Consider the following 22,020-nt stretch of genomic DNA (forward strand, 5'->3'; position numbering starts at 1 on the left):
TGCAAGATATAAAAAAATAAAAAACACCACAATTATAATAAAAAACAAAACAAAGTATTTTGCCCAGTCTTCTGCATTTCACCACATGTTCTCATCCACATTACACCTGATAGCTTCTGTGGCCCGGCACAGTAACTGTGACCCTTTGGCCTATTATGTTTCTCCCACGGCGACATCCCAGGCCTCGTCAATATACATAAATCTATGTAGTACTTGATTGGCCTCCAACTTCATGACTCTCTGAAAGTAATTAGACACAGTGTGTAAATGCTGCACTCTATATCTACTGTATGTACAGTACTAATGAACTCCAGGTTTATAAAGTAGTTTACTGCAAAACACACTGTGTATAGTACTGTAATGACTGTATTGCATAACCTTACCTGAACATGGTGACGAAGTTCTTTGATGTGCTCAATGTTTCTTTCAAAAGCCTCAAGAGTCCTCTTTTAGAACATATGATCATGTAATCGGGAAAACCTAGTGTGGTTTCTAATTGGGAATCAGCTGATATATATATATATATATATATATATATATATATATATATATATATATATATATATATATATATATATATATATATATATATATATATATATATATATATATATATATATATATATATATCAGCTGAAATTCACAATTCACTTTGACTTTAGCCTATATAAGTTCTGTTTAGGACATGGTGTTATCTGTTCTGACATACTGTGTTAAAGCATTTGTAAATTTGACTGTAAAATTACACTGTTTTGGTCTTGGTTGAGCTTGTGTGTAAAAGAATTTGAAACATTTTTTAATATGTGTTAACTGGATGCATTTTGCGTCAAAGCAACAAGAAATGTTTTAATTGTATAGTCCACGAAGACGAATGTTGTGCTAACTGTGTTAAGGGTTTAGAAAACTTGTTAAATGTATTGAAAAAAGTGCCATAGCCATTGTAAAAAACTGTAATATTATGGTTCCTTTTATGCATAGTTATTAAAACTACTATGTTTTAAAATGTTTTTTAAAAATATTATTTCCGTTAAACAACACTTGAGAAAGACACTTGAAGCATTGATGACAGTGCGTACTATTTTACTAAAGTGCAGTTTGAAGGCTTAGCTAAGTAATTAGGTCAAGTTATATTTACAGTTTTTTACAATGGCTATGACAGTTATTTTAATACATTTAACAAGTTTGCTAAACTCTTAACGCAGCAACACACCTAAAACACACAATTGGCGAAACAGTTAATTTCATTCTCAAAATCAAACATTGTAAACTAAACTTCTAAACTTCTTTTCAAAATACAATAATAAACGAACACACTACACCATGTTTACCAAAACACTGTAAACATGCTTCAAAAGGAAATATTCGTTCAAAACACTAACACATGTTCTCTTCCAACAGAAACATTCAGTCAACCAGAACACACTTACAATAAATCACTGAACAAACTGTGTCTATATGGCGAAAAACGAACTGAATATGGAGATCACGAGTACAACTGTCATGGAGAAGCCAAAAAAAATACCGGCTCTTAAAACTGCCCTCTTTCCTAAAACCTTCCAAGAAAAACAAGATCCTCTGAAGGGAGAAAGAGACGCAGTTCAAGCAAACGCTTAACATTGGCAACGATGGTAAGTCATATTTATATTGTGAAATGAGCAGGAGTTTCCTTGATTTACGAGTCAAGATTACTGAGTGCCCTTTCTGTCCATTTCCTACTGACATGGCCCAAAACATTTGTAATTATTTTGGATGAATAAGGCCTATATGGCATAGTATCTAAACAAACATATTATTTCACTTAACATTTCACTTAACATTTTAAAAGTCATTTATATACACTGTTAACCCTTACTGTAGATTATGCAGTAAATAACTGTAAAATAGCCAGTGTTTAGCTGTAATGAAAAAAAACAGTATTTTACTGTAAAAGGAGCAGGATTTGTATGAAATTCTGTAGTGCAAAGAATAAATTACAGTAATTTACTCTATGTACCATTACAGATATTTACTGTGATAATAAATGGTAAATTACTGTTCAACCATTACTGCCCCATCTACTCTGATGCTTTATGTTGCTATTTTATATTTATTTTATCTCTGTGTTTTCTTTGGTTCCTTTTATGTTCTTAACATTGAGTATCAGGAGTCAACCAATACCACAGAGCTTATTAAAAGGTAAGTGTAAGATATGGACGAAATGCATTTAAAGGCAAAAATATTCACACAGAGCAAAGAAATTGTCACAATAATTTTTATAACTTTGTTTACTTTTTCTATAATTAATTTTATTTAATTGCCTAGTTTGACCTATAGTTAAGATTTTAAATTGCACTTTCAACTGAATATTAGTATTTTGCTAAATAACTAGTAAAAATGTGTTATTTAAAAAAAAAAAAATATATATATATATATATATATATCTTAAACAACACGCACATACATTTTTGCAGAGACTCAATGAATTTGTCTGGAAAACTGGCAAGTAAAAGTGCCATTAACAGTATTAAGGCTTTCCTAAATAAATGTATAAATCATGATATTTGTTGTGTTTTTTATTATTACTACAGATTTGGAACGACATGAGAATCAGATTATTTATTTATTTATTTCTATGGATGAAGTTTATATTATAGTATATTTTTATTGTTTTTATTAAACGATATGTGCATAACTGTGATAAATGTAGGCAGTTGCTTTGAAAATATGCTATGTACCAGGGGTGTCAAACTCCTGGAAGGCCACAGCCTAGTAGAATTTAGTTCCAGCCCTGCTTCAACACACTATCTTTAGATTTAGTTTGATCAGGTGTGTTTAATTAGTATAACTGCACTGTTACTCTGTAGATTGTGCAGTAAATAACTGTAAAAAACAATGATTTAGGCATCACCACACACTCCCACAGGCTGTCCGTCTTATTCTAAACACAAAGGTCTTAGAAAAAGTTTTCAGAAAATGCCGGCCCTTTAAGAGAGCCAGGTGTTTGATTTGTTTACTGCTGAGTGTGCTCTATTCTCTGTCCATCAATTCAGATGTAGAGTCTGATATGTTTTAGGCTTTAAATAAGAATCTAAAATGAGTAAGTAAAATGTGTTCAAATGTTTTTAAGGGGTTTATAAAATAAGGCTGTGTTTTAAGTTATATTGTTGTTATCTTGAACTGTGTACTTGAAAGCTAGCTAGTTAGCCTCTCCTCATATAACTTCTTACATTACTTTTGTTTAAGTATATGTATTTATTGGATATTGCATACTGCCATAATGTACAGAAGCTAACAGTTGTATGTATCTTTCTGGCAACTAAGCCAAAATTAAATTTCATCATCTCAGTAAGGTAACATGCACATCATCACAGGGAATCACAAAAACATGATACACAGCCATCCACACACAAAAGCTCCCCTGTCCGGTCCCAGGTTGTGAGTTTGTTACTAAGTATTTTTCAGAGCTGTGTTTCCACCTATGAATTTATATTACAAACAATAAAAAAGTTTGTTGTCATGAGATAATTATAACAATAAAAGATTGGATCCTTTGGTTTTTCGGTGTTGCCAACTTTATTTTTATAAACTTTTTGAGATTTGACAGAGCTTTTAATTATTTAAAACTTTAAAATTTAAAATAATTATTTTGTGTTTTTTGCTGTTCAGTTTTTTTTTTTTTTTTTTTTGCATGGTCAGCATTGAGGAGAGAGTAACACATTTCACTGCAGCACTTTGTGTGTGTGTTTATTGGATATATGATTGTGATAAATGTTAGCAGTTGCTTTAAAAGTATGCTATATACCAGGGGTGCTTAATCCTGTTCCTGGAGATCTACCTTCCTGCAGATTTCAGTTGCTATCCATATCAAACACACCTAAACCAATTAATTAGGACCTGAACACCACGTGATAATTACAGGCAGGTGTGTTTGATATGGGTAGCAACTGAAATCTGCAGGAACGTAGATCTCCAGGAACAGGATTGAGCACCCCTGCTATATACCATGGGGGTCAAACTCCAAGTTACTGGAGAACTGCAGGGCAGCAGAGTTTAGTTCCCACCCTGCTTCAACATTACCTGTAGATTTCTAACGAGCCTTAATTAGTTTTATCAGGTGTGTTTAATTAGAGTTACAGCTTAAAGTCCTGGTCACACTGCACTTTTCTCCCTAAAGTTGTTTTTTTTTTTTTTGTCCCTTTCCCTCCCTCCTCGTTTCTTTCTGTTGCCCTTTCTAATATTCAGACCCATCATCGGAGTAAGATTCTGTACAGTAGGTGGCGATAATGCTTTTTAATGAGTTAGTCGCCATAAAACAGAAAGAAGAAGAAGAAGAAGAAGAAGAACTTTTCTCCCTATAGACTTCCATTCATACGCATGTGAATGCTGCAGACCTGGAATGATAGCTCATGCGACAAATTTTACAGTTTGCAGCATTGGAAAGTTCAAGCTTGGAGAACTCTGAACTGCGAAATCACATCATGTGATTGCTTGAGACTAATTAAAGATCAAACCATGACCTGTCTGAACAAAAATTATGGACCAGTTGCTTGCTTTTTCAATCTCTAAATATTTTGTTTAATCCCACTCCTTTTCGCAGAGCCATATGACAGAATTTTGCATGCTTAAACGTATGACTGCAGCCTTGCTGTGCAGACCTGTGGCTCTCAGTAATATGTAAGATGATATTTATATCTGCTGATTTCTTAATTTTGTTATACATTTTCTGTTTTATATTTGTTTGCTGCCAAAACAATAAAATAAATTTGTCAGAATTTACAACTTAATTAATTTAAAGAATTAATAACAGGTAAGAATACTAATTAATTTTAGTAACACCTTGACATACTATTGTGTATGCAGTATAATGCTGTGAGTTGTAACACTACAGTACAGTAATTAACTGTACACAGTTTCCAGTTAGTTACCACTACTGCTCTATTACAGTAATTAACTGGCAACACTGTTGCCAGCTACTCACTGCAATGGTTCGGTTACAGTAAACAACTGGCAACACTGTTGCCAGCCACTCACTGTAATGGTTCAGTTTCAGTAATTAACTGGCAACACTGTTGCCAGTTACTTACTGTAACCAAACTTTTACAGTGAGTAGCTGGCAACAGTGTTGCCAGTGTTCTACTGTAAAAAAGCCTGGTAAGGTCTAACAGTGTATATATAAAAAGAACAACATTTCAAAGTAATATTTTAATTCAAAATTATTTGTTCCTTGTACTTTTGCTAAAACAGTGATGGATAGGCTATAGAAACATATTTCACTTGCTAGAAGAATTTGGTCCCACTTTATATTAAGTGGCCTTAACTAATATGTACTTACATAGGTATTAATACACTGTTAGACCTTACCGGGGTTTTTTTACAGTAGAATACTGGAAACACTGTTGCCAGCCACTCACTGTAAAAGTTCGGTTACAGTAAGTAACTGGCAACAGATTTGCCAGTTAATTACTGTAACTGATCCATTACAGTGAGTGGCTGGCAACAGTGTTGCCAGTTATTTACTGTAACTGAACCATTACAGTGAGTGGCTGGCAACAGTGTTGCCAGTTATTTACTGTAACCGAACCATTACAGTGAGTAGCTGGCAACAGTGTTGCCAGTTAATTACTGTAATAGAGCAGCAGTGGTAACTAACTGGAAACTGTGTACAGTTAATTACTGTATTGTAGTGTTACAAATCACAGCATTATACTGCATACACATTAATAGTATATCATATATAGTTATTGTAGTGTTACTAAAATTAATCAGTATTCTTAGCTGTTATTTAAAAATAGAAGGCATAACATTTCAGACAAATTTATTTTATTTTGTTTTGGCACCAAACAAATAAAGAACAGAAAAAGTATAACAAAATTAAGAAATCAGCAGATATAAATATTGTCTTGCATATTACAGGTCTGCACAGTAAGGCTGCGGTCACATTAACCTTTGAGCATGCAAAATTCTGTCATACTGCACTGCGAAGTGGAATTAAACAAAGCGAGTAGTGATATTAAACTAAATAATTAGAGATTGAAAAAGCAAGCCAGAGAGGTCATGTTTTGTTCTTTGATTGGTATCAAGCAATCACATGATGTGATTTTGCATGTCAGCGTTCTCCAAGCTTGAACTTTCCAATGCTGCGAATTATGAAATTTGTTGCATGAGTTATTATTCCAGGTCAGCAGTACTCACATGCATATGAATGGAAGTCTATAGGGAGAAAAGTGCAGTGTGACCGGGACTTTAAGCTGTAACTCTAATTAAACACACCTGATCAAACTAATTATGGCTTGTTAGAAATCTACAGGTAATGTTGAAGCAGGGTGGGTACTAAACTCTGCTGCGCTGCAGTTCTCCATGAACTTGGAGTTTGACCCCCATGGTATATAGCAAGGGTGCTCAATCCTGTTCCTGGATATCTACCATCCTGCAGATTTCAGTTGCTACCCATATCAAACACACCTGCCCGTAATTATCAAGTGGTGTTCAGGTCCTAATTAATTGGTTTAGGTGTGTTTGATATGGATAGCAACTGAAATCTGCAGGAGGGTAGATCAGCAAATGAACAGCAAAAAACAACATAATTATTTTAAATTTTAAAGTTTAAAATAATTAAAAACTGTGTCAAATCTCAATAAAAAGTTTTAAATAATTATAAAAAATAAAAATAAAGTTGGCAACACTGAAAAACCAAAGGATCCAATCTTTTATTGTTATAATTATCTCATGACAACAAACTTTATTATTGTTTCTAATATAAATTCATAGGTGGAAACACAGCTCGGAAAAATACTTGGCAACAAACTCACATCCTGGGACCGGACAGTGGAGCTTTTGTGTGTGGATTCCCTGTGATTCCCTGTGATGATGTGCACATGTTACCTTACTGAGATGATGGAATTTAATTTTGGCTTAGTTGCCAGAAAGATACATACAACTGTTAGCATCTGTACATTATGGCAGTATGCAATATCCAATAAATGCATATACTTAAACAAAAGTAATGTAAGAAGTTATATGAGGAGAGGCTAACTAGCTAACAATTCAAGTACACAGTTCAAGATGTATTTATTTATTACTTATTTTAGAAACCCTCAAAAACATTTGAACACATTTTACTTACTCATTGTAGATTCTTATTTAAAGCCTAAAACATATCAGACTCTACATCTGAATTGATGGACAGAGAATAGAGCACACTCAGCAGTAAACAAATCAAACACCTGACTCCCTTAAAGGGCCAGCATTTTCTGAAAACTCTTTCTAACACCTTTCTGTTTAGAATAAGACAGACAGCCTGTGGGAGTGTTTTTACAGTTATTTACTGCACAATCTACAGAGTAACAGTGCAGTTATACTAATTAAACACACCTGATCAAACTAAATCTAAAGGTAGTGTGTTGAAGCAGGGCTGGAACTAAATTCTGCTGGGCTGCGGCCCTCGAGGAGTTTGACACCCCTGGTACAAAGCATATTTTCAAAGGAATTGCCTAGATTTATCACAATCATGCACATATCATTGAATAAAAAAAATAAAAATATAAAAACTTCATCCAAAGCAAAAAAAAAATTTAATAAATAAATAAATTATCTAATCCTCATGTTGTTCCAAACCTGTAGTAATAATAATAATAAAAATATAAATATAAAAAAAACAAATAACCTGATTAATACATTTATTTAGGAAAGTCTTTATACTTTACTGTTAATGCCACTTTTACCTACTTCATTTGAAGTTTTCCAAACAAATTCATTGAGTCTCTGCAAAAATGTATGTACGTGCTGTTTAAGATATTTTTTAAATAACACATTTTTACTAGTTATTTAGCAAAATACTAATATTCAGCTTAAAGTGCCATTTAAAAGCTTAACTATAGGCTAAACTAGGCAAATTAGATTAATTATAGAAAAGTAAACAAAGTTAAAAAATGATTGTTATAATTTGGTTGCTCTGTGTGAATATTTTTGCCTTTAAATGCATCTCGTCGATATCTTTACCTTTTAATTATCTGTGACATTGACATTGGTTGACTCCTAATACTCAATGTTAAAAACATAAAAGGAACCAAAGAAAACACAGAGATTTATCAATGCTTATCAATGCATTGTTTCACTTTCTCCTCAATACTGACCATACACATACCAAAACCGAACAGTATATATATATATATATATATATATATATATATATATATATAGCAACATAAAGCATCAGAGTACATGGGGTAATAATGGTTGAGCAGTAATTTACCATTTATTATCACAGTAAATATCTGTAATGGGTACATAAAGCAAATTACTGTAATTTATTCTTTACACTACAAAATTTCATACAAATCCTGCTCCTTTTACAGTAAAATACTGTTTCCTTTTATTACACCAAAACACTGGCTATTTTACAGTTATTTACTGCATAATCTACAGTAAGGGTTAACAATGTATTTTAGGTAAAACAATTCTGTATATTATTGTGGCAGCCCATTTTCAGCTTTTCTGATACATCTTTAGGGCTCTATCTGACAAGATGTGTTTGGCACGATTTGTTGCTATTTTTAAGCCACCACAACCCTAATTTTCACGTTTTGCACCACATTGTTTAAATCGTAGATCCATTTGCACCACTTTGGACTCATGAGTGTTCCAGTCCAGAATGAGGTGTGTTAAGACTCATTGTTGGCGCGTTGCTATTTTGAGGAACAAAAATAAACTGTGCAATTGAGCGCGTTAGTTGTGCACCTTAAACGCTGACTCTTAAAGGGAATGTGAGATGATTCTGAATGCACGGTATGCTCAAAACACACCCAGAACTTATTGAGAGAAAACCGCACAACTGCCTAGATCAGGGGTCACCAATCTCGGTCCTGAAGGGCCTGTGTCCCTGCAGGGTTTATATCCAACTTGTCTCAACACACATACCTGGATTTTTCAAGTATATCTAGCAAGACCTTGAACAGCTTGTTCAGGTGTGTTTGATAAGGGTTGGAACTAAAATCTGCAGGACACCGGCCCTCCAGGAACAAGTTTGGTGACCCCTGGCCTAGATCGTTAAAATAAAGCCCTTAGTCTCCAATTTCTTAAAATAACACTTATTATCACACAAATCCAGTAAAAATGATCATTAATGTAACCACAGTTTTATTACAAATACCATGGTTAAACTATGGTAAATGTAGCAAAACCATGGTGAATTTGTGGTAATAAAGGCTTATCTACAATAGCCATGTGCTTTTTTTTCTTTTGGTTTAATCTGTTGTAAAACTATGGTAAATGTTCATAAGCAATTATCTAAAAATTGTTTAAACTACAATCATTTCTATTAATAGATTACGTGGGGGAGGATGAGGGAACGACGCAGAGGAAAAAGAGTAAAGTGGCCAATTTCCTCAAAGCTGCCAGAAAACTCTTTAGGATGTCCTGCTTTGGCCAGACTGAGAAGCAGTTCTCTGTCTCTGCAGACTCTGATAGTAAATAATCATATTTATTGCTAGATAAATATTTACCTGAATACTAAGTGTTTTTAATTCCCCTTCCCCATGGTTAACAAGGCCTTGAGAATGACTGTGTAAACTGTGTAACTGCAATCATTTCTCTATTGACAGATGACATTCTGTGCCCATCTGAGTCTGACCAGAGTCTGGAGGTTCCTCTTGTCATCATTCATAATGAAGCGAGTTGTGTGAATGACAAAATAAAGGTGAGGACATAAAGATGACCAATTATTTTAATACATGTTCTCCTGATGCTTTTACCAATATATCAAGAGTCTGTTTTAGGATCAGTGAGAGAAATTATATTTGCTTATATGTGAACCGACTTAAGTTTGGTTTTGTTCTGCAGGTGGATGAGAAAGATGACATGAATACACAGAACACAGAGCATGTCAACAAAGAGGAGGAAGTGGAGGAGATGAGGATAAATGATGAGAAGGACAAGGAGGAAAAGATTAAGAACAGGAGAAGGAGAAAGAGAAATAGCCAGATGAAGGAGGAGGAGGAAAAGAAACAGGAGGAGGTGGTGAAAGAAGAGATGAAGATAAAAGAGGAGAGTTTAAAAGAAAATGAAGAGGAGGAAGAGGTGGATAAGAATGATAAAGAGATGAAGATGAAAGAAAATGAGGAGGAGGAAAAGGAAAATATGAAAATGAGAATGAGGAGGACGAGAAAAATAAATAGCAGAATAAAAGAGGAGAAGAAGGAGGAGAAGTAGATGAAAATAAAGGAGGAGAGGATGAAAAAAAATGAAGAGAAAGAGATGAATAAGAATGAAGAGGAGATGGAGGAAGAAGAAACCGAAGGGGAGGAAGAAAAGCCAAAGGAGGGGAAGAGAAAAATAAGCAAGAAAAGAGACAGCAGGAGAAGCAGAACGATGATGAGGAGAAGAAGCAAAAGGAGAAGGATGAGGAGAGTGTGAATGTGAAGGAGACAAAGATGCAATAAAAAACGTTTAAAAAAAACTTTCTGGCCTAAAATATTATTGTGTTAAAAACAGTGCCAAGCCAAAAATTGCATTCACAACACTATCATTTTAGCTAACAAAAACTAATGTGCAAAAAAGAAATTTGTTTTATGCAAAAGGAGTAAGCACAACACAAAGTTTTATGTAAATAAACGTGCAAAATACTTGCACAATACTAACTTGTATGTTGAAAGGTAAGTGCAAAAATTGTGTTGCGAAAAAACGAATTATTCATTTATTAATCCCGCCAAAAGGCAAGGATACCACAGTGTCATCAGATCTCCAATGGGCCCGGGGCAAGGTACTGGTACTAGGACACAGCTAGCCAAACCAAGCACCACCAGCTCTTACAGAGATGTACTGCACCTTGTTTGTGGGTAACACGGTGCTTAAATTACTCTTAGATGTCCTGATTTCTCCCATAATGGGATTTTTCTTTAGTTTTGTCCCACAAAGTTTTCACCCCTATAACTCAAAAATAGTATGGTTATCTTGTTTTGAACACCCTTTTTTCTTTGGTATTTATTTGCAGAAATGTGTGGGATAAAATATGATTTTGTGTGTAAACTGTTAAATAGTACACATTCCTTGGTGATAAACCAAATTTGAGTCAATTTGCATATAGTTGATACTTTTTTTCTTTTAAAGAGGAACGTCTGAACACCTTATAATGTTATGGCTAGAGATATTTCTCATTTCCACCTGTAATTTGGCAAATTTTGGAAACTTTGTTTGCCAAAAAGTTAGTGTGCAAAGAGATTGTGCAAAGAGTAATGTGAGGTGAAAAGCTGCAAACACCAACTTTGCTTGAGACACACACACACATACACACAAAGTTTGTGTTGTGTAAAGAGAAAATTACAAAAAGCTCCACAACACTTACTTAGTTTCAGCCAAAAAGTTGTTGTGCAGTTTTGTACATGCATGAAAAGGTAAGTGTTGTGCAAAGACATGTTCAAAAACTGCACAGCACTAACTTTGTTTGGGCCAAAAAAAAAATAAAAAAAGTTTTGTGCAAAGAGAAATGTGACAAAAACCAAAAAGACTTCGCCCTTCACTATCTCAACATAGTACTGAAGTGCTTGTTCATGCTTTGGTTACATCATGGATTGATTACTGTAATTCTCTCCTATCTGGCATTCCTGATCAACAACTTCATAGACTACAGTTAATTCAGAATTCAGCAGCTAGGATAGTTACCTGCTCATGTACTTCTGATCACATAACTCCAATTTTCTTTCACCTTCACTGTCTCCCTGTTCACTGTCATATACAAAATCCTCCTCTTAACAAGCTCTTCATAACTATCTATCTGATCTTCTTCATTTGTACACTACTTCGTGCTCACTGAGATCATCTTCTACTGAACTGTTATCTGTCCCAACCTTTAAAGGGCATATAGTTTATCCCATTTTTTAAGATTTAATATTATATTATGGTTCTTTTTATGGTTCTTTTCTCAAAAGTGTTATTTTTGGCGGGTGTGTACACAGCTTGCTGTTTTAGTGGAGTGTTGCTTCACATGAAAATTAGTTTCGACTTCCCGCCCAACGTAACAAGGGGGCAGAGCCAAGATGCCAACATGTACGACTCGGACACAGACCAAGCAGAGAGTACACAATCATTTGTGTCTTTGTATAGTTTTACAGCCAAGTGTGTGCTAGTTTAAAGTGCCTAGCTTTTACACAGAGACTAATAACCACGCACACTGAATTAACTTTGACTGAGGCACCAGATGCGCCGCTCAGAGCCACGACATGGCACACCAGACACGGACATTCACATGTTATTTAAAATTAAAGCATTCAGATGGCGCTCTGTGGCCTGACAGACATATGAAGTGTCCCTAATCGTGGCTGGGCGCCGCAGAAAGCCACCGACTTGAAGAGCCGGTGTGTGTACCCTGATAGAAACCTATGTTTAGAATTCTAAAATGCATGGCATGATGCTGCATGTCGCAGAGGGCGACCTGCAGGCAAGTTCATTATTTTATTTCCAATGGAGGGACACTCAGGTGAGGTAACGTGCTCGCACTTTCCAGCTGCACAAGTTAAGATCACAGGGAGCTTCTGTGACCGCAAGTAATGCAAACGGCTGAAGTTTAAGGAAGACGCCATGAAAAGTACACGTTTGCAAACCTACCTACAAACAAACTTAGTTAAAAACAATAATTCCGATTAGATCGATCATGTGATGAATGTTGATCTTGTGTTGAGCCCAGTGGGCCTTACATCTAAAAATAGAGCAAGGGTATTCCTTTGGTGATATCGCTTTGACTAACATGCTGAAAATGGCGGACGTGAAACAGCAAACGTCAACTCCTACGTCAAGTTGCAGTCAGCAAGCTGAACTGCCGCTCTAGGCAAAGGACGGTCTGCCGCCCTAGACGCAGATATAACTGAGATATAACTGAGGGCGCGAGAGGTGAGGGTAGTGTCGGGGATGCCACCCTCTCTATTTTGCCGCCCTAGATGTGGCAAAGGCGGCGGGTGGTGAGGGTAGTGTCACGGACGGCGCCCCAGACATGGATATAACTGAGATATAACTGAGGGTGCGAGAGGTGAGGGTAGTGTCGGGATTGCCGCCCTCTCTATTCTGCCGCCTAGGTTGCCTCTATGGACGTGCCGGCCCTGGTTGCAGTCACTCTGAAAATTGCTCCAATTGGTCCACTGTTTTTATGTTGTTAAATAAAAAAAAGGACTGTCTGTTTATATCACCCCAGTATGACGTTCTATACACTATTTCTACACACATGTTTGTCCAAACAGCTTGAAAAGTAGATTTTTCACTATATGTGCCCTTTAAGATGAAGTCATTTGGTGGCAGAGCGTAGTTGTACAGCACCAAAGTTATAGAATTCCCTGCCTTTGCACATTCGCCAGATAGACTCTATTTCCAGTTTTAATTCTCAGATAAAAACATTTTGTTTAGGATGGCTTTTAATGATTTGCTGGTATAATATTATGCTGATCGTTATTTTTACTGCTTGTATTTTTATGATGTACTTGTGATCTGCTGTAAGGTGTAAAGCCGTAACATTACCTTTCTTTAGGCCAAAAAGTAAAGCATCGTCATCATCATCATTCCTTTCATGTTTTATTTTGATGCCTTCTCTTATTTTTATCAAAGTACAGGTTAAATGGTTGAGTAACTGTTAATATTCACCTTCTTTTTTAAAGCCTGAAAAAAATCAAGACTACAATTGATTTGACGACAGTGTCAAAAATGTAGCATTTGACTACAGCCAATAAACACCATATTATCAACAATGTTCATGATACAAATATACACAATATTTCAACATAATAGTTTTAATAACTTGTTTCTTTTGTCTTTGTCATTGTGACAATCAAATTTTTCTTCTACTTTGCAAGACACTAGTGTTCAGCTTTAAGTGCAATTTAAAGACGTAACTAAGTTAAATAGGTTAACTAGTTAGAAAATAATGAAAGTTACTAAAAAGTGGTTTGTTATAACCAATCAAAACATTTTATTTTTTAAGGGGGCTGATAATATTGACCTTAAAGTTATTTTTAAAAAATTTTGAAACTGATTTAAAACTAATTTTTTTAGTTGTATTGTAGACAATCAAGGAAAAAAAATAATACTATTGTCCAGAGCGATTTTAAATTGTTTATGAAAATACTTTGTTTTCCCCACCCAAACTAAATAAATAGCTTGTTTCCCCCCACAAGAAATATAAAATAGGAAATACTGTGGAAAAATGTCCTTGCTCTGTTAAACGTAAATATTTGCTAAATAATTTAAATTTCACAAGAGAGATCAATATTTTGTCTTCAATTGTATAGCCGTTATCAGCAGTGAAAACATGCTATAATAGTTGGTGGTTCATTCCACTGTGACAACCCCTGATGAATAAAGGGACTAAACCGAAGGAAAATGAATGAATAAATGAATGTATAACCATTTATAATTAATTCAACATAAAACATTTTTAACAGATTTTGTCATTTAAAGATTTAAAAATAAAAAAAATAAAAAAGCAACTTTCAGTTCAGCATTTTCCTATCCCCCTACGTTTGTGTAATTTATTTATTTATCTGTCCACACTATTCATTACTTATATATTATTTATGCATGGAAATTTCAATTTATTTACTTATTTATTTATTTATTTATTTGTGTACTTATTTAATTTAGTTTTTGCAGGTGGCCAAGCAGGCGCGGTGTACACCTCGAAAGCAGGCAGCCCCCCCTGCCCAGAGCGCCGTTAAGTCCAGCAAACGGACCGCGAAGCGTCCCTGAGACAGGCCATCCGGAGAAGAGGAAACTTGCTCTTTCCCCGCTGGAGGGCAGGGCCCCGATTACAACGGTACTTTTCAGTGCCACCAAAACATCAATCAAAAAGCACTTTTCCCCTTCCCCGGATGTGACAGCACGAATTCTGCCAGTCCGGGACGCGCTGCCTTCCGGCTCGCAGATTCTACATGCTTCGCCAGTGGCTCACGAGCGCTGGGGGGACGGTCTCCCTTCCCTCAGCCCTCCAGCCTCCTCTCCGGAGCCAGGGTGCGGAGCCAGAGCGAATCACTCTCCTCCAGCTCTTCCGCGGGACCCTCGTGCTTCCCGGATCAGCACACCCACTCCGTGCTGCCCCACCGCTGGTACGTCAGCGATTGACGTTAGCGATGACTCCATTAGCGAGGGCTCTGCCTGCCTGATTAGCACGGGCCAGCCCCTCGCAGCGGCTCATACGCACAATCAGACTCGGTTACGCGATTTAGTTCGCGAAACAGCCCCCCAAGTTCACAGGCGTGTATTTCTCCAGGGTCAACCCCCTGTCCGCCCCTGTCTTGCGAGAGGAGATTGCTGCCCTCCTGGCGAAGGGTGCAATCGAGCCAGTTCCTCCAGCCAAGATGGAGAGTGGGTTTTACAGCCCATACTTCATCGTACCCAAAAAGAGCGGTGGATCACGACCAATCCTAGATCTGCGCGTTTTGAACCGCTGTCTGCACAAGCTGCCGTTCAGAATGCTCACGCAGAGGCACATTCTCCAATGCGTTCGTCCTCGGGATTGGTTTGCAGCCATAGACCTGAAGGATGCGTATTTTCATGTCTCCATTCTTCCACGCCACCGCCAATTTCTGCGGTTTGCATTCGAGGGTCGAGCGTGGCAGTACAAGGTCCTCCCCTTCGGGCTCTCTCTGTCTCCACGGGTCTTCACCAAACTCGCAGAGGGTGCCTTAGCGCCCCTTCGGCTCGCGGGCATCCGCATACTCAATTATCTCGACGACTGGCTGATTTTAGCCCACTCGCGGGAGCAATTGATTGTGCACAGGGACAAGGTGCTTCGGCATCTCCGCCTACTGGGGCTTCAGGTCAACCGAGAAAAGAGCAAACTCGCTCCCGTGGTGAGGATCTCTTTTCTCGGGAGGGAGCTGGACTCGATCACCATGGTAGCGCACCTCTCCGAGAAACGCGCTCGCCTGTTGCTGAACAGTCTGAGGGAGCTCGACAGCAAACTAGTGGTCCCACTGAAGTTCCTTCAGAGGCTCCTGGGGCATATGGCATCCGCAGCCGCTGTCACGCCGCTCGGATTGCTCCATATGAGACCACTTTAGCACTGGCTTCACGATCGGGTCCCAAGACGCGCATGGCACGCGGGCACACACCGGGTCTCTGTTACTGCGCTGTGTCGCCGCGCCCTCAACCCTTGGAACGACCCCTCGTTCCTACAGGCCGGTGTGCCTCTAGGACAGGCATCCAGCCATATTGTTGTTTCAACATATGCTTCCAACACGGGTTGGGGGGCCATGTGTCGCGGGCATGCGGCTGCGGGCCTGTGGAAAGGCACCCAGCTGCATTGGCATATCAATCGCCTAGAGCTGTTGGCAGTGTTCCTCGCTCTCCACCGCTTTTTACCGGTGCTGGAGCGGCAACACGTGCTGGTCAGGACGGACAGTACGGCGGCGGCGGCGTATATCAACCGCTTGGGGGGTATGCGCTCTCGCCGCATGTCTCAGCTCGCCCGCCGTCTGCTCCTCTGGAGTCACCCGCGGCTGAAATCGCTGTGCGCCATTCACATTCCAGGCACGCTCAATCGTGCAGCCGATGCGCTCTCACGACAGCTGTTACGCCCTGGAGAATGGAGACTCCACCCCGAGTCTGTTCAGCTGATATGGGCGCGATTCGGGGAGGCCCAGATCGATCTGTTTGCTTTCCCCGAGAACGCTCATTGCCAGTTGTTTTTTTCCCTGACCGAGGGCTCTCTCGGCACGGATGCACTGGCCCACAGCTGGCCTCGGGGTATGCGCAAGTATGCGTTTTCCCCAGTGAGCCTGCTCGCGCAGTTACTGTGCAAGGTCAGGGAGGACGAGGAACAGGTTCTGCTAGTTGCGCCCCTTTGGCCCAACTGGACCTGGATATCAGAGCTCTCACTCCTCGCGACGGCCCTCCCCTGGCGGATCCCTTTGAGAGAGGACCTACTCTCAGGGACAGGGCACCATCTGGCACCCTCGCCCCGATCTTTGGAACCTCCACGTGTGGTCCTTAGATGCGAGGAAGACTTAGGTAACCTACCGACTGCGGGAGTTAATACCATCACTCAGGCTAGAGCCCCCTCCACGAGGCGCGCCTACGCCCTGAAGTGGAGTCTATTCACTGAATAGTGCATCTCTCGCAGAGAAGACCCCCGAAACTGCCAGATTAGTGTTGTGCTCTCTTTCCTTCAAGAGAAGTTGGACAGCAGGCTGTTGCCCTCCACTCTCAAGGTTTACGTGACCGACATCTCCGCTTATCATAACGCGGTAGCTGGCGGCGCCGTGGGAAAGCATAACCTCATCATTCGGTTCCTTAGGGGTGCTAGGCGAATTAATCCATCTCGCCCCCCTCTCATGCCCTCTTGGGATCTCGCCCTCATTCTCACGAGTTTGCGAGCACATCCCTTTGAGCCACTCGAGTCAGTATCTCTAAGATTTCGGTCCCTGAAGACAGCTCTGCTGGTTGCGTTGGCCTCCATCAAGAGGGTCGGGGACCTGGAGGCATTTTCGGTCAGTGACTCGTGCCTGGAATTCGGGCCGGATTACTCTCACGTCATCCTGAGACCCCGCCAGGGTTATGTGCCCAAGGTTCCTACCACCCCCTTTAGAGATCAGGTAGTGAGCCTGCAAGCACTGCCCCCGGAGGAGGCAGACCCAGCCCTTTCTTTACTTTGTCCAGTTCGCGCTCTGCGCATTTATGCGGACCGTACTCAGAATTTTAGATCATCTGAGCAGATCTTTGTCTGTTATGGCGGTCGGCAGCAGGGAAGTGCCGTATTGAAACAAAGATTATCCCACTGGATTGTGGATGCCATTTCACTCGCTTATTCGAGTCGAGGTCAGCCGTGTCCCCCGGGAGTGCGTGCACACTCCACTCTGAGCGTTGCATCCTCTTGGGCGCGGGCACGCGGCGCCTCTCTAACAGACATCTGTAGAGCTGCGGGCTGGGCGACACCCAACACATTTGCAAGGTTTTACAATTTGCGAGTGGAGCCGGTTTCCTCAAGGGTATTAGGTAACCCTTTGGTGATTGAGGAAACAACTCGGTAGGGTGTTGAGACACGCTTGCTACGCCATTTTCCATAACACGGAGAAACGTGCTCCCTTTTATCTGTTAGTAAAGTTCCCCGTCAGGTGAGCCCTGCAGATTCCTCCGTTGCCCCAGCACTGACTCAGCGGAGGAGTCACTTGCTGGCCCACTACGTTGTAGGTCTGCCCGCTGGTCAGCCCGCGTTTTGGGTATAGGTGCCTGCTATGCGTGATCCCCACTAGGCGATCCCATATGCTTATTCCGCCATAGACACGGACCCGTGTCTTCCCTCTCCGCTAACCACTCTTTTGCTATGCGTACTCCCCCTTTTTTAGGGCTAGTCCATATGTAAATTCTGCCATCTATCCCCCCTTGGGTAACGGATGGCCTCCGCAGCGTCCTCCCTATCGGGATTGCACGCTTCCCAACGTACTGTCGTATTTTCCTAGAATTATCTAGATGCTCACAACTTCCCAAAAAATATATCTAAATCCGTAAGACTTCTGTTGAAGTAGGATAAATTAGGGCCAGGGACACGTTGGAGGACCGCGCCTCGCATGATGTGGGTGCGTTACGCTTGCTTGACTATCCCCTCATCGGGGGCGTTGGTAAGATGCAGTCATTATGGCGCTTTCCATACTTCTCCCATTCGTGGATTTCAATCAATCCACTCTATGGCACTAATGTTCCCCAACCGAAAGGGGAACGTTCGAGGTTACAGAAGTAACCCTTCGTTCCCCGAGGAGGGGAACGGAAGTGCCATACTCCTTCGCCATAATGACTGTCCCTTAGCTGTTTGAAAGTCTCTTTAGCTTAAAAGAATGGCGTTTGCTCGCTTCAGGTGTGCTTATATGCTGGGATAATTGGCAATGCAGCACACCTGCGCAAGCTTACTTTGCCAATTAATTTTCATTCATTGGCCCGTTCAATACTCTCCAGACAAGCGGCTTCTGATCCGAATCCTCCCATTTGTGGATTTCAATCAATCCACTCTATGGCACTCCCGTTCCCCTCCTCGGGGAACGAAGGGTTACTTCTGTAAACTCGAACGTTATTGGTCGTCTAGTGATCTCCTGTAGTCTGTAAGACACACATCGTAGTTCCCATGAAGGGGAACATAGATTACGCTAAACAAAATTGTTCACCTTACACTTTTTAACTAATGCATTACCATATGTTTAGTTAACATTAACAATGATTAATTAACACATCAGATGTGTTGTTCATGGTAAATTCATGTAAACTAATGTATGAACTAAGGTTAACAATCTTCCTGTAAGTGTTGCCCTACTTAATCGTACAAATAAAGTGAATTTACTGGCAACATGCTAGCAGTTGCTCAACTGTTTACTTTATCTTAAAACACATGGATGGCATTGTGGGGCATGTGTGCGTTTTTAATAACATTCACCTAACAATTAAAAATAACACATTTAATAACAATGCGAATGGAATTAATATACTTACAGTTTTCTTGAATTTTGCGTGCACTTAAAGTATCTGTCTCACGGAGAGCTAGGATGTGTGGTGGAACAAATGTGTGCACATGTGCAGTTGAGTGCCAGCCTTTTTATTATTACAATTTTTTTTTTAAATACAAGAACAATAACATCGCTGCATTGAAGAGAAAATACAACAACAAAAGATTAGGAAAGAGAAGAAAAAAACTTTACTATGCCTCTATCATTTAGAAAAAAGATTACCAGCTTAAAGAAACTTATTATTATTATTATTATTATTATTATTAATAAGCTTTAGAGATTCAATATTGAACAGTTGAATGCTGTCTGATTGTGCAAATCTGGGTAAGATTGCATCACCCTGAATGCGCATGCACAGCTGAGATTGCACCGGTCTGAGATTGCATCTTGTCCCCAGATTCATTCTAATTTACTCTGCCAATTTTAAGTTATTGACCTCTGAACTTGCCATACATCGCAATACAGCTATGTACCATTGCACTCCTCGCATGATTGGTGGCATTATATCTCAGCAGTCTTTGAGGGTGCATTAAATATCTCAGTTGGGTCTCGTAGACAATGTTCCCTTCTATTACCCAACCCAGATTTATACCAAATTACACCATTTTGAGTTTATTGACCTCTGAACTTGCCATAAATCGCAATACAGCTATGCACCATTGAACTCCTGGCACAATTAGTGGTGCTATATCTCAGTAGTCTTTAAGGGTGCGTTGAATATCTCCCTGGGGTTTTGTGGACAATGTTTCCATCTCTCAGCAAACCCAGAGTCATGCCAAATTACTGCACCGTTTTTAGGTTGTTGTCCTCTGAACTTGCCATAAATTGCAATACAGCAATGCAAAAACAGCCATGTACCATTGCACTCTTGGCACAATTGGTGGCGCTATATCTCAGCAGTTTTTAAGGGTAATGTTGCAATTCATTTTGCACCAAGATGCAGAAAGTTGTAATGGTGGATGAGAAAAGGCACATAATATTATAAATATTGCTTTTTATATGTCTTGAAATGACCTTTTAACAGATTTTCATGTGAGAATGTCGTTCTTTAAAACTCAAATCTGTGGTTTGTTTGTAAAGATTGTGTGTAACTTTAGGTGTGTTTTGCTGATAGCGGAGATCTATGACCTCCAGGCGGTGATGGCGCTAATTATTTGTTGTTTAAAACTTTAATCTGTGGTTTATTTATACAGTGCATATTTAAAAAAAATAAAAAAATAAAAATTAAAAAAAAAAAAAAAAAAAAATATATATATATATATATATATATATATATATATATATATATATATATATATATATATATATATATATATATATATATATATATAATTCTGAGATTAGTGACCTCCAGGCGATGGCAGATGCCCAATACTGAATCCGTCTAAAGCTAACAATTACCCTGACATTGAAATAATTTTGGCTGTTCACCAGTCTTTTATTTCATGAATTATTTACTTTTTATTCCAGTTTATTATGTTTTGGCTAAGCACAAAGTTATGTTCATTAAATGTTATTTCATGTTTTCCTTATACAATTAAATAAAGGTGCAGAACAACCAAAAATATGTTGGTAACCAAATTGTTTTTGTGGCTCACGGGCTTACAGGCCCAGAAGTAATTTGTTTTGTAGTCCCCAAAATTTGTTAATTGTAGGCTTTGCTAAGCTAACTCTGTAAAAAAACAAAGTCTCCCTTTGCATTGAACTTTGAGCGCCTTACAATTAGAGATGCTGTTTATGTTCACACAGCTACATTACACATCAACTAAAGTTTAAATTATGATATCATGCAAACGAGTCCTGCACTCTCCTGCCAGGTCACTTGCATCGACTTCTGCATTCTTGTTTGCAATCGTCCTAGGACCTGCTGAATAAAAAATAGTTTCCCAAGTTGTTCAACAATCATTGCTGTAAGTCCATAATGTGTATCTGTTCACAACTCCTTGAAATGTTTAAAATAAAAACAAAAATTCTAATTTGTCTGGTGTTTTTTTATTCATAACTGTGGAAAAATACTTTGTGTGTCTATTTAGACCTGATAGGTGAAGCGAGGGAGCGTGGGTGCCTGAGTGTGCAAGCCCGAGAGTGCAAGCCTGAAGGTGCAAGTGCAACTCTGCAGCCAGACTTTCCTGTAATTTATATTTTTCTATCAAAGATAGAAGAATAATTGCACTTTTTGTTTTCATTATCTTAAGGAATTATATATATATATATATATATATATATATATATATATATATATATATATATATATATATATATATATATATATATAATCTCATTATAAAAAGCACAAAAAATTAGTTTCACCTTCAAATATTTTGATTTATGTATGTAAAATTTTCCAAGGATTTTGTTGATTAGAAAGGCATCTTCTCAGTGGTGGAAAGAGTACTGAAAAATTGTACTCAAGTAAAAGTACCACTACTTGCTTAAAAATGTAGTGTGAGTAGAGTAAAACTATCTGTTGTAAATATTACTTAGAGTATGAGTAAAAAGTAGCCCTTTCAAAAGTACTCAAGAGTAGTGAGTAGTAAGTAGGGAGTATTACGCTGTATAAAGCTGATGCGATTACATG

At 38.7% G+C, this 22,020-nt stretch overlaps 1 protein-coding gene across 1 annotated transcript; it reads left to right on the plus strand.

Annotated features, from left to right (window-relative positions):
* Nucleotides 1–1,398: 1,398 nt before the first annotated feature.
* si:dkey-69c1.1 lies at nucleotides 1,399–11,417 on the plus strand. Its single transcript, XM_087298067.1, has 4 exons — nucleotides 1,399–1,628; nucleotides 9,303–9,443; nucleotides 9,579–9,673; nucleotides 9,817–11,417. Exons 2-4 carry the CDS (start codon nucleotides 9,389–9,391, stop codon nucleotides 10,183–10,185), a joined length of 519 nt encoding a protein of 172 aa, XP_087154193.1. The 5' UTR covers nucleotides 1,399–1,628; nucleotides 9,303–9,388; the 3' UTR covers nucleotides 10,186–11,417.
* Nucleotides 11,418–22,020: the final 10,603 nt, after the last annotated feature.

Source organism: Danio rerio, chromosome 20 (assembly GCF_052040795.2).
Source record: "Danio rerio strain M-AB ecotype USA chromosome 20, GRCz13ab, whole genome shotgun sequence".
Lineage (NCBI taxonomy): Eukaryota > Metazoa > Chordata > Actinopteri > Cypriniformes > Danionidae > Danio > Danio rerio.

Bases quoted from the DNA above. Each gene is read 5' to 3' on its own strand.
- si:dkey-69c1.1 (XM_087298067.1), top strand. From the start codon at position 9,389: ATGTCCTGCTTTGGCCAGACTGAGAAGCAGTTCTCTGTCTCTGCAGAC. The intron at 9,444-9,578 runs GTAAATAATCAT...CTCTATTGACAG, and splicing joins TGTCTCTGCAGACTCTGATA to ATGACATTCTGTGCCCATCT. The intron at 9,674-9,816 runs GTGAGGACATAA...TTTGTTCTGCAG, and splicing joins GTGTGAATGACAAAATAAAG to GTGGATGAGAAAGATGACAT.